Source organism: Leguminivora glycinivorella, chromosome Z (genome assembly GCF_023078275.1).
Source record: "Leguminivora glycinivorella isolate SPB_JAAS2020 chromosome Z, LegGlyc_1.1, whole genome shotgun sequence".
Taxonomy (NCBI): Eukaryota; Metazoa; Arthropoda; class Insecta; order Lepidoptera; family Tortricidae; genus Leguminivora; species Leguminivora glycinivorella.
This window is the reverse complement of record NC_062998.1, coordinates 4,248,774-4,262,703: the sequence shown is the minus strand read 5'-3', so window position 1 is coordinate 4,262,703 and position 13,930 is coordinate 4,248,774. Positions and strand designations below refer to the sequence as shown.

Here is a 13,930-nt window from a genome sequence, read left to right as displayed (position 1 = left end):
TCTGTCTGTGGCATCGTAGCTCCCGAACGGATGAACCGATTTAGATTTAGTTTTTTTTTGTCTGAAAGCTGAGTTAGTCGGGAGTGTTCTTAGCCATGTTTCATCAAAATCGGTCTACTATGTTGCGGTCGGGGGTTTTTTCAAAATTTTAATTTTGTGATTAGGTTATTAGTACTTTTATTAATTCTTTGGTACAGTGCGTGAGCTTCCAAAGGACCTTTGGATTTAAAATCGATAACCTTCGATGTAGGTGGGCTACCATCAAATACTAGGCCAACAATTTAGCTTACTTTGCAAGCAAGGCAGACACCTTAACGTCTATTTACCTGTTATTAGCAGAGAACATGCTTAGGGACTTACGTCATTTTAATGACTTTTAGTATGAGATGACGCACAAAAATCCGATCTCTGGTTATTAGTCAGAACTTAGATACAAATTGTTTCCACAGGCCTTGCCGCTTTCGAGCACGAGGGCATCCAGAACATCACCTCCCTCAAGGAGCAGCTAGTGGCCGCCAACCACGAGCAAACCCCGGCCATCGTCAAACGCCACCAGGATGTTATTTCCCGCTGGCAGCAGCTGCTCGCCGACTCCGCGGCCCGCAAGCAGCGTTTACTGGAACTGCAGGACCAGTTCCGCCAGATCGAGGAGTTGTACCTCACATTCGCGAAAAAGGTAACTCCAGCACAGTAGTATTTTGAGGGAAAACACGTCAACTAACGCCAAGTCCAAAATTAACTCTTGTTGCTCACTATGTAAATGTAAAGATTGTAAAGCCTTTGTTGTCCAGTCCGGCTATTATGCGTCCAATCTTATCACTTATCTACGAGGATAAAGCATCCGTCACGTTCTGGCAAGTATGTCAGTGTGAGAGTGACAGATGTTTTATCCACGTGGATAACTGATAAAATTTGTAGCATAATAGCCAGGCTGGATTGATGTAACAAAGTCACCCAATGTCTAAATCGAAAACATACACGACTCTTAATGCGCAAATACAGGTATGTATGCATTATTCGATCGTGGTACTCATTATTATGTTACGAGTAATAATATAATGTTTTTTGAACGTTTTTTTTTACACAACAACATCATCCTATTGGCTAACGAAATTCCTTATTAACGTTTCGTTTCCATCCGACAGGCATCGGCATTCAACTCGTGGTTCGAGAACGCCGAAGAGGACCTGACTGACCCGGTGCGCTGCAACTCCATCGAAGAAATCCGCGCGCTGCGCGACGCACACGCGCAGTTCCAGGCGAGTATATTACGTCACTACAAGTTACTAAACTTTCCAGGCTCTCCATTAAGTTATACTTCAAGTTCAATGAGGTCCTTACCATCAGGATTGTATATAAAGGCCCTTAAAGCTTTCAGGTCGTTTACCGTTAACACGTTCACTGCGGCAGGGGGGTCTTTAGACCTCTTATTGTCCCAGAGCTGTAAGAACCTCTTTTTGACACATGACAGCGTCCACAAAACGTAAACTCGCGCAACCTAATGAAATTTTAAATAAAATCCTGTAATAACATTAAAAAAAATCAAGTACTTAAAAACAATATTTAAACATAATCTAACACATGTTACATTTTTGCGGATCTTCGTTTGTGAGTATTTTACGATATTAATTTACTACGCAGGATTTACTTATTATGTCATTTATCATTCATTTTTTTAAACTAGTGCTGTGGCTGAGTCTGTCATTTCGATTCAAATGACATTTCAGTAAGTTGACAGAAATCGTATATTTGTTTAAGCGCCTCCTTGTACATAGGGCCTAATCGATTCAACCAATTCGAAATTAATAGTTAGATTTGGCAAACGATACGTCTTGGCCACATCGCAACATACTTCAAAACAAATGTGTCAAAAATGTGAACTTACAAATCCGGGACAATACGAAGCATGGTTAATTACGAGTTACATTAATTGCCTCAGCGAAGGTGTTAAGGCATGGATTTAAAAAAATAATAGATTTTACAGACTATAGCCCTGGCGGGACGACCTGGACGCATTCTACCCAAAATGGTGGGAAAATGCCAACAACAGGGTCGAGTGGAGAAAGCGAGGGGAGGCCTTTGCCCAGCAGTGGGACACAAAAGAGGCTAATTAAAAAAAAAATAGCCCTGCGAGGTCAGAATGTCGAGAACTGTACAATACAGACTTTCTGTAGAGTTTACAAAAAATATATATTTTGCTGTTGTTATTCTTGTATACGCTGTTTTTTATGATATCCTACAACTTTAATAAAAAGACGTATAATTTGTAGGAAAACCGGGGCGTATTCAAAAATATATAAACACGTTTGAATTTAGAAGTTCAGTGGCTATTTATAGGCAAAAAGTGTTGTTAATTAAAGTCGTGAAAAACTAGCTAAGGACAAACTGTATTAGTCCCTGTTGCTTGCATAATTTCAAGAGTTAACAATTTATCATCAAAGAACTGTGAAACACATTTAATGACGACTATCTTGACTGCAGGCGTCACTCTCGTCCGCCCAAAGCGACTTCGAAGCGCTGGCGGCGCTCGACGAGCAAATCAAGTCGTTCAACGTTGGCGCCAACCCCTACACCTGGTTCACCATGGAGGCCTTGGAGGAAACCTGGCGCAACCTGCGCAAGATCATAGGTCAGTACCTGAACATTTAACCTGTACCTGACCTTAAATATATGACTACGTGCCATGTGGCGGAATTTCATTACAACTATATTCTTCATAATATACTAGAAGGCAACGCACCTCCAACACCTCTGGTGTTTCGGGTGTCCATGGGCGGCGGTGATTGCTTACCATCAGGCGACCTGTCTGCTCGTTTGCCTCCTATCCCATAAAAAAAAATAGAGATGTGCCTGCTTGTTCACTAAAAAGATCGCTCCCAACGAGTAGTAGTACTAGTACGATCTCTGAAGTGTACTAGTTCGTTCTTTTAGGACATTTAGTACAGTAGTACACCGAGAGAGCGAGAGACAAATTGTGCATATGGCTATACAGTAACGTAAGTATGGGTAAGTAAGTTTTCGCGCGCTCTCGGTCCGGGTCAGTCGGTTCTAGTTCGGTTGCGGTCGGATCACACGGATCGCTTGTTGTCATTGTCACTTCTCGGTTCTTCGTTCCTTTCGCTCCCATTCTGTTGCGCGTGTCTGAGTACTAAATGTACTAGAGAACAGAATCATTTGGGAGTAGTTCGGTCTAGTACAGTGCAGGGAAGCGTATCTTTTTTACTATTAGTACATGTCCTACACAAGCCTATAATATACTGAACTGTCACCGCATACATCAGAATAACAGCGCCTTTTGACTAAAGTCGTATATTTCTGGTCAACCTTTAATACTAGAGAGCGGACACGCAATCGTCGCAGTTGTTACCACATTGAGCGTGCAGTTGTCCACGCGTCGCATGTACACAGCATGGAAATGATTCGCGTGTAATCGTCCATATACAAATGTCTGTGCTTTGTATGGGTTCAAGAACTTGCGATAGAAATACAAACATCGCTATACCGTCTAGCGACCCACCACACAAAAAATTTGCCAATCTAATTTGAATCAATCCATCCATACTAATATTATAAATGCGAAAGTAACTCTGTCTGTCTGTCTGTCTGTCTGTCTGTCTGTCTGTCTGTCTGTCTGTCTGTTACGCTTTCCCGCTTAAACCACGCAACCGATTTTGATGAAATTTGGAACAGACAATCTTTAGACCCTGAGACAGAACATAGGCTACTATTTATTTCGAAAAAAAGGGATGAAGGGGTTGAAAAAGAGGTTGAAAGTTTGTATGGGATTTCTTAATTTTAAATGATAAAACCATGAAACTTTATATTTTAGCACTTTATAAGAAATCATTAAACATATATTTAAAGTCACATACAGGTCGAACGCGATTAATTAACATTATTTTTACCTTTAAAATAAACATGGTGGGAAATAAACATTAACTAAAAGCGGGTAGATTATATTGATTTGTCTACCCCGAACATTTATATAAATTAATATCGGGTAGTTTTGTGTTGTTTATATCTCCCGTGACATTTTGCTGGGACTTCAGTCTTCCGCGACCACGGCCAGTGCAACCTGGCCGAAACGTTGGGAAAAAAGGTAAAAATAATGTTAATTAATCGCGTTCGACCTGTATGTGACTTTAAATATGTGTACAAAGCGCGAGAACTTAAAGTGTTATATCATTAAACATCTTGATAAGGGATAGGGATAGGGATAGGGATAGCGATAGGGAAAGCGATAGGGATAGCGATAGGGATAGCGATAGCGATAGCGTTAGCGATAGCGTTAGCGATAGCGTTAGCGATAGCGTTAGCGATAGCGATAGCGATAGCGTTAGCGATAGCGATAGCGTTAGCGATAGCGATACGGATACGGATAATATGGGTATCGTTAGAGGGATACGGATAATCGGTCGGCGGTCTCTTACAATCAATGTGCTCTAAGACGATCGTTGTTTGCTTGCTTGAAGATTACGTTTGCGACAAGTATAAGCAAAATGTAAAAAATTGTAAGGGATAATAGAAAAAAGTACTTTTTACCCACCGATCATAGTGTCGAAATACGGGCTATGTGGGATGTTTATAAAGGTTTCCCCAGCGTATATAGAATTACCTACGCTGTGGTCGATGTGTAATATTTCTACAATCATTGCAAGCAAAAGTATTATGTGCAATCGAAATAATCGCAGATAAATATACCTACAGAGAAACCTACGGTCCCTACGGATCCAAATGAAAATCTTAATGAATACTTTTATTACGCGGGCGAAGCCGCGGGTAAAAGCTAGTGGTACTATAAAACAGGGCTGCATTACTTTTGTTTGAAAATCGAACGAATGATAACAATAGCAACTCAATTCTATTTAACGTACATTGAACCCCAGGAGGATACGCTACAATCTTATCAACTACCACGTTAACCGGGACTAAGGGATGGAGGAAGAGTAATTTAACTACCTATATAAGTATACTTATTGTCGCCTGATACTCATAGTAGGTAGATATTTGAAGTCTTACGGGTCGAAGGCGATACGCGAGTTAAATGTATGCGCGACAATTTAGTGTTATGTTCATAGTACCAGACTTAACTGTGTTATCAACTTGCAGCTGAGCGCGACATCGAACTAACCAAGGAGGCCCAACGCCAGGAGGAGAACGACAAGCTCCGCAAGGAGTTTGCCAAGCACGCCAACGCTTTCCACCAGTGGCTCACCGAGACCCGGTCAGTATATCATCTAAATTCCTGCAGGCGGGCGATTATGCTTCAAATTTTATTACTTATCCACGTGGATAAGATACCTGTCACTGCCATACTTGCCAGAACGTGACGGATGCTTTATTCTCGTAGATAAGTGATAAAATTGCAAGCAGCACTGGCAGCACTGCCTGCAAACTACTTAGTGGTTGTGGTAGGCAAACTTTTCTCATTGCCGTTAAATTTGAAGGAACTTTAGAGGAGGGCCAGATTTACACTAAAAATTCATTTTTACCACAGCGCTGGCCATATCACACACTATTTTGTAGGATCGCTGGAGGGCCGGATAATATCCGGTGGAGTGCCGGATAATATCCGGTGGAGTGCCGGATATAGCCCGTGAGCCGTACTTTGTCCACCACTAACTTAGCCGGAAAGTTAGAAAAGAATAAATTGAATAATAGCTTACTTCCTCTTGCTGGGACTAGTACAAAGAGCCAAATTCAAAAAATATTTACTATTTTGATTGCTAACAACGCCTTGATGCACAGGTATCAACTGCTAGGCTGGGACGGGTAAAGTACCGCCGGAGCTGTTCGAGTAACATAACATAACTCACATGACGGCCAACGAAGGCCTCAGTGATAGGGAGATGCTTTTATTGTCGTTCTGTGCGTCAAAACACGGTTTTTGCAGCGTTTCAATTGTATATCTCTATTTTTGATGTACTAATAATCGATGTGTAACATTTGCGTGTAGCCGATTTTAAAAAAGAGGCGTCAGTGACAGTCATGGCGGGGTTTAAATGAAAACATTATTTTTTATTTAATGTTTAAGTATTACGTTATCTTATAGTTTTCTTATTAGTTTTGAAATCGGTTATTTGTTTCTATTAACCAACTATTAAATTAAGGCTACGTTGTAATATAAAAATATTCAGAATTAGAAAGAGTATATAAAATGTCAATTGATTCCAAAATGCACAAAATGTTATAAATATGTATGTACCCTTCTTCATTCTGACAGTCAGTATGTCAATATCCAGGCGTAAAAGCAAGGTCGCGCGATAAATGATAAAAACATGAGGCATGATGTTTTATAATTTATCGCGACCATGCTTGCCTGCCAGATCTAAACTCGGTACAGAGCGAGGCACGATGCGAGGCTATTGCCTAAAACGACAAACGGAATACAGAACGTGCTTCGCCCGATGATTTTTCGGTTGAAGTACGGACATTTGCAGCGCCAGCATATTGCCTCACTGTGTGTGGAGCTTAATATTATGTATGAAGATAAAGTCATAGACTCACTGTACGAATGATATCGCAGCACATCGATGATGGAGGGCACCGGGTCGCTCGAGCAGCAGCTGGCCACGCTGCGCCAGCGCGCCGGCGAGGTGCGCGCGCGACGCGCCGACCTGCGCCGTCTCGAGGAACTGGGTAACTACCACCACTGTTATTTCACAACACCAGGCAGGCAATTATGGTCGCGCGATAAATGATAAAACATCTGGCCGTCCCTATCGCACTTACTATAGTTATACTAGCTTTTGCCACTCTCCACTTAAAAAATCACTACAATTCGTCGCTCCGTTTTGCCGTGAAGGACGGACATACACACTTTCCCATTTATAATACATATTAGTATGAATTTGTATGGATTGACGGGGATATAAGACCGTGATTAACTTTTTTTGATCATCGGACCGTGATATATGTAACTGTATTTAAAGTCACACACAGGTCGAACGCGATTATTTAACATTATTTTACCTACCTTTTTTCCAATGTTTCGGCCAGGTTTCACTGGCCGTGATCGCGGAAGACTGACGTCCCATCAAAGTATCACCGGAGATGTAAACAGCACAAAACTACCCGATATTCGTTTATATTTATTTATTTATGTTATGGAGAACCAACAGCTATAAAACTAGCAGTATACAACAAGATATGATTCAGAAAGCCAATTACATGATCTCACAGATAGATAGATATATTAATGTGTGCGACTTAAATATGTGTACAAAGCGCAAGAACTTAAAGTCGAACTATGTAACTGTGTCGAAATATCGGAAGTTCAACAAAAACGAAAAGACAATCACTTTCTATTAACCGGTCAATAATATGAACAAGTTTAGTGAAACAACCCATGAATCATTCAAAACCAGACCATACCAATCACAGTGTCTAATCTGACTTCGAACAAAAAAGTGGGTTTCGAGTGAAAACAAGTGACAACGCATGTTTAAGCTATTTTTAGACATAAAAAAAATTGTTACATATAGCATCGAGATAAATGAAAATGGACTGTGGCATAAAATACAAGGCAGCGATACAAGTGCGTAAAAAAGGAAGTTTGAAACGAGTGGCGATAAATTAAAACACGACCGAAGGGAGTGTTTTAAATCGACACGAGTTACGAATTTCCTTTTCGTTTCGATTTCAATCATGTTGTGTTCACACGTGTATCGTACGACGTTTTTCAGTACAGAAGGCCCTCCGAAGTTTCGACCTGGCATATAATGAACCACTTCTCGCACTAGTGCGTAAAAAAAACACCATCTGTACTGAAAAACATTTTTTGTAATTTCATTATGCCTAATAACCACTTTACACAGGTGCGGCGCTTGAGGAGCACCTGATCCTGGACAACCGTTACACGGAGCACAGCACCGTGGGGCTCGCCCAGCAGTGGGACCAGCTCGACCAGCTGTCCATGCGCATGCAGCACAACCTGGAGCAACAGATACAGGCCAGGAACCACTCAGGTCAGTAACATTACAAACACGAAACAGCCAAAACAGCTATTCATACGTTCGTGTTTGTCGTTCGATGATCTCCAAGCTTATGGAGCCGCCATAACAATTTGAATAATTGTGATTTGAAATAATAAATGCCTCATGAACATAATCTAAAGCAAGGGCTCCCAAATTATGCGCCGTGGGGTAATCATGCCCCCATGCGCCGTGGTAAATTTTGCGTTCTTTATCTAGAGGGTTTTATGCTTCTAGTGCAATAAGGACGTTTTCATCTCAAATTCCAACAGAAATTCGTCCTAATTATTATAAATAAACTCGCTGCTCGCTGCTTTGAATACCACAAATTTTAATAATTCAAGTGAGCCGCGGCAGATTTTAATATAATGTTTCAAGATTCACAATATATAGGCAACACTGCCGGCCTTGCCGAAATGACCATCGTTGACGCAACAAAGCAGAAGAGTGATAGGGAGAGCTACCAAATACTATGTAAACTCTACGAGTTAATACGTGCAGCTCGGTGCCAAAGTTGGCAACAGGCACACTAGCGCTCCTAGCGGCATGAGTTGATCAAAATAGTTTAGTTTCATACAGCATAAAATTAAAAAAAATTACAAATTCTTATTTTTTTGTTTTATTCCGTCTAAAAATGTTAAAGTAGATCAAGTAATAGCACTTTCTATTTTAATTTACTCAAATAAAAGTCTGAACAACTACTTTGATCAACTCGAACCGCTAGATGGCGCTAGTAAAATTGTTGCCGCTCAATTGTATGGGAAACGTCAGAAGCTGCACGTATTATAGTATATAGTATTTGGAGCTACTAACGACATCACGAAGTTAGCGATTGTGCTGTTGGCTAGGTATCCTAATTCTAATCTTATCTAATATTTCGTATCGTTCGTGCAGGCGTGAGCGAGGACGCTCTGAAGGAGTTCTCGATGATGTTCAAGCACTTCGACAAGGACCGCTCCGGGCGCCTGAACCACCACGAGTTCAAGTCGTGCCTGCGCGCGCTCGGCTACGACCTGCCCATGGTGGAGGAGGGCCAGCCCGACCCCGAGTTCGAGGCTATACTCAGTGAGTACACGCACATACAGACTTACCCCCTTATTCATAAACGTTTAGTTGATAAGCCGCTACGAATGAAGTGGCCCGCCGAGTTTCTTGCCGGTCCCATAGTGGATACCCCCCTCCAACTGAGGGGGGACTGAAATCTTCTCGAGGCTGAGGCGTAGGGTTAGAGCCGGCGTAGCTTTATTTGACGTTCATAAGCGCATTGTAATATGCCTACTTGGAAAATAAATATTTCATTTCATTTCATAATAAGGAACGACGACTACATAAAAAAAATGGCATTCTGTTTAGTCCGTCAGTTAGATCGTCCAAAAATACTGAACACATATTTTTCACTTTATCTAATTAGTGAAAAAATACAAAGATGTATATCAAAGCGCCGGAGTGGGGGCTTGTGACGTCACTTTTAAGTAAAAATTGTACCTAGGCGTGACGTCACGCGAAACTTCAACGCACCGTACCGTCGTCATTTTTCGTTTACGAGAAAAAGAAAAATACGTGTCTGAAATTCTTTGATAATCTAACTGACGGACTAATTAGTTTTTTTTAGTCGTCTCGCTTATTGCACCTTGAGTCAGGATTTTTTTAATGTGTTTATGAGTATTTTTTATTGTGTTGCACGATATTTGCATGTATCTTAAGGCACTGGCCCCACCACAAGCGAGGAAGCTATGAGCTATCGGCTATAAAAAAAACGAGTGATTTGTATAAGGTATTCGCGACGAACGTGTAAATCGCGTCTCTTTTATTTATTTACATCGGAGCGACTATCTTTTGTTCGTTTTTTATAGCCGATAGCTCATAGCGTACTCTCGTTACGTCAAGCGGCAAAGTGGGACGTTTTGCTGATGTTACAAATAACTGGATAAATGTATAACAATTTGATCGATTCCAACAGACGTGGTGGACCCGAACCGCGACGGGCAGGTGTCCCTCCAGGAGTACATGGCGTTCATGATCAGCAAGGAGACGGAGAACGTGCACTCCTCGGAGGAGATCGAGAACGCCTTCCGCGCCATCACCGCGCACCAGGACCGCGCCTACGTCACCAAGGACGAGCTGTACGCGGTGAGTGCGGAACACTATAATTATAGGCCTTTGCATCTATGACAGATGATTTAAGCAGCATCCTTACGACACTTGCGTTCGTGGCTGTATAGCCCAATTCGAAAGAGGACCCCTCGTCGCACACACGGCAGGTGTATGCTCCTCACAGTGCATAGACTGCCATCTCTTGCCACATGCTTAAAACTTTTGAACCTCAGTTTTGACAATTTGGCCTATATTCTTAGCTTGATATGTGTTAAAATGTCAAATATTAATATTAGCGCCATCTAGCTGAGCGTACCCCAATGGTGTAATGCCATCTAGGCTACCGTGCCTTTTTCTGTATGGTACTGAGGTACGTTTTTTTATTAGACTATCTGTCTGTCTATACAGAGTTATATATGTCTTTGGGACTACTAAGCCGCCAAAGACGAGGTACCGGGATCACACAATAAAATCACTGCAACGGTCATCTGCTATGATGTCGTAGCCAATGATGATGCATAAAATGCGAGCTCGCTACAGTTGGTAATAAACCTAGTGTTTTCAATAAGTATCAATTATCAGTGATTCTTGTTGTGATCACAGAACACCCCACTAGAAGCCAAATGCAAGCGATATTGTTCGAGACGCAAATCACCAATCCTTGCGGGGTGAGGCGGGCGCGCACGGTGCTGCCATTGGTCGTTTCAAATAATGACGCGCCTTTATGATTAGCAGTAGGGATGGGAATGGGACATGTCTATTATAGACAATGGTACCGGTACCAGTACTGTGGTGAATTTGTTTTGCAACAAATTATAATATTATAATTAAATTATAATAAGGCCTAGTTACCCTTCGGGTTGGAAGGTCAGATGGCAGTCGCTTTCATAAAACTAGTGCCTACGCCATATCTTGGTAGTAGTTTCCAAAGCGGACCCCAGGCTCCCATGAGCCGTGGCGAATGCCGATGCCGGGATAACGCAAGGAGGATGATAATTGTGATAGCATCTCAATAAAAATCATTCTAGTAACTAATAACTAAACTGTGCATTTTTACTTACGTTTACTAAGTTAAATAACCAACTAAATATTCTAAACTAATCAATGAACTAAATACCACTACAGACTCTACAGATTCTAGATAATTATTCACTATTACAAATCTGCTTTCTTTTATATTTCATAAAATGGTAGCACATGGTACGAACGGCAGTACGAAGTTCCCGCAACAGACATAAACTAACATGGCCCCATGCCTAGTCGTTTACGTGAAAGGGATAGCATATCACATTTTTAACTCGGTAAAGAGGGATGGACGCGCCTCGGCGCCGCTCAGCACAACCATTTTGACCAGTATAAATGAACTCCGCGGACAATAAACAATATTCAACAAAATAATTTATTTGACTTAACTGTGGAATGTTGTTCCATCTTTTTTACATGTAGAAGTGTTAGAAGACTTGCCACACCACTTTATGCTGTAAGAGACCATTGTTTGCAACCAAAATTGATTATTTAAGATTTTTTCCCGAGCGAACACGGACACTGTTAGCGGGTCGTATACTTGGGCGCTACTGATCGGTGTCGCACGCGTTCAAACTTTTATAAACCTGATTTGTCGTATGCTTGGTGACCGCGAGTCGCCCTGTAAGGGCCATCTTGTTGTATTGATCTGTGGTTGTGATACTTGTGTGACTCATTTTGTTTTATAACCTCTCAGGTACAGGTACTGTATGTATGAATCCTAATTAATTTAAATCGAGTTCAATACCCACTGACATGAGCCCAGTTATAAATGTATCATATATTTGTTTAAAGTACATTTACTAATTGAAATAATACCACATAACCGCTAAGACAATTATCTCTCAACTCTGCCAATAACATGACGCATCAAAGTCACAAATCGTTTATTTGCCACAAATTATATCTACATAGGTACATTTTTCGAGCAGAACTTAACATAAATTACATTTTTGCCATTAAGGTTATATACGTCGGCCCCAAACTAGGCGCAGCCTGTATCTCGGGAACCGAGAAATTAGATTTAACTGTAGGACTTTATCTAAACGGAATATGAACGGAAAGTGACGAGTAAACCTCCGTGTATCTATCTGTCAAAACTTTTTATCTTTTATTAAGGTGCAAACGATAAATATTATCTATCTATCCACAGAACCTGACGAAGGAGATGGCGGATTACTGCGTAGCTCGCATGAAGCCCTACGTGGAACAGAAGACGGAGCGCCCCATCCCCAACGCGCTCGACTACATCGACTTCACACGCACGCTCTTCCAGAACTAAACGCCCGCCTCACTGCAGTACTAACTTATTAAACTATACACACACAACACTGTTCATTTTATATGTCTCAACCTCCTTTACAGCTTGCCGAAAAGTAGTAGAAATCGAATCATAGTTTTTTTGTTTATCGATATATTATTATCCTAATTAAAACATGAAAATTGTTTTATGTCGGGTTTATTTTCATTGACATATCGGGTAGATCTTGCGCGAAGATGCGCGCAGTAGCTACAATAACAGTTACATTCTAATATACTCGTAAGTGACTATTGAGACATGCAAAACGGTTTGTACACAGACCGTGGCGCCCCTCTTCTACTATTTTTTGCCAGACTGTATGTTGTGCGATTCTGGCAGGTCTTAGTTGGCTAAGACAGTGCCTGGATTGATAAATGTTAGTTTTTGTAACTTTTATAGTGGTGCTTTGATTGGGCCTGGCTTAGATCTTACGCCAATGCCTTTCAAAGCTTTTCACTAATTGATAAGGAACTATTTTTAACACTTAACTGTCCACGCTTGCACTATTCGCATGTCTTAGATACGTTCGTGCATGAGTAATGCAGGTAATGCAGGAGTGTATAGAGCAATCCATTTCTAAAGTCACCAATTTGATGATGCATTATATGTGATGCTTGGACAGTTAGTGTTAAATGTCTTTTAGGCATTTGTTATGGCCTCTCCTGTCATAACTCATAACATGACTCGTTTCCACTTTTTACTTCTAAATATTCTCCCATAACTCATTAGTAGTTATTAAAACTAAGAAATATATAGTATTAAAGGATTTTGACGATGTTATTCCATTCAAAAGTTAGTTGGAAACGAGTCAAGTATTGATGAAAAATGAATAATCTTTAAAAGTTTAGTACTGCACGGAGCGTGATCTGATCAGCACTCATATATTCCAGTATAAGAAACAAAAAGGCATTTAAATTTTAAATAGTTGTGTTGCTCTGAGGCTGTATAGTGCAACGCTCTCAGCGTTCCGTGTGTCGCTTTGTAGTGCTTACCGCTAGGTAACTATTGTACGGACTGATTTGCGTGGATTTCATCATGCTGTCTTTTCAAATTAAGCTTGAGTGAAGTACAAATAAAAATTAAGTCTGCCTGTTTACTGCTGAGATTTAGTTGACCGTCTTTAGTAACAATGATTGTTGATATTGTAAAATTTGTGACGTAGATTTTATGTAAAGTTTTTTTTTCTGTTACAAAATAACAGGTGAGACAAGTTATGATATATCTTTTTTAGTGATGATCAGTCCCTACTCGACTAAGGGATGTCGTTCCTTCTCTCTGAACTAGCAGAGAGATAAGAAATCTCCCCTTCTCACTTATCAGCTCTTTAGTTAGCAACTAGGTGCCTCGATACGACAAAGTATTTAAATTATTACTATTCTTAAGGCTAACAAATGTTTATTCTCGCTAAGAACTTTATTTTCTGTATTCCATTTATTAACAATCAATAAATATTTATTTCCAATTTTTATCTAAATATCACAGTTTTATTTAAGTATTATACCTGTTACCGTTCCTCAATATATACGTATATAAAATTGAC

General features: G+C 40.6%; 1 protein-coding gene across 1 annotated transcript in view; it reads left to right on the top strand.

Annotated features, from left to right (window-relative positions):
- The window catches only part of LOC125240901 (spectrin alpha chain-like), a 74,249-nt gene extending 60,385 nt beyond the window's left edge, over positions 1–13,864 (top strand). Inside the window, 9 exon segments of the mRNA XM_048149067.1 lie at positions 450–676; positions 1,146–1,259; positions 2,482–2,629; positions 5,110–5,224; positions 6,527–6,639; positions 7,818–7,967; positions 8,868–9,038; positions 9,934–10,103; positions 12,244–13,864. Coding sequence (XP_048005024.1) covers positions 450–676; positions 1,146–1,259; positions 2,482–2,629; positions 5,110–5,224; positions 6,527–6,639; positions 7,818–7,967; positions 8,868–9,038; positions 9,934–10,103; positions 12,244–12,372 — 1,337 coding nt within the window. The 3' untranslated portion in view covers positions 12,373–13,864.
- The last annotated feature ends 66 nt before the right edge of the window (positions 13,865–13,930 follow it).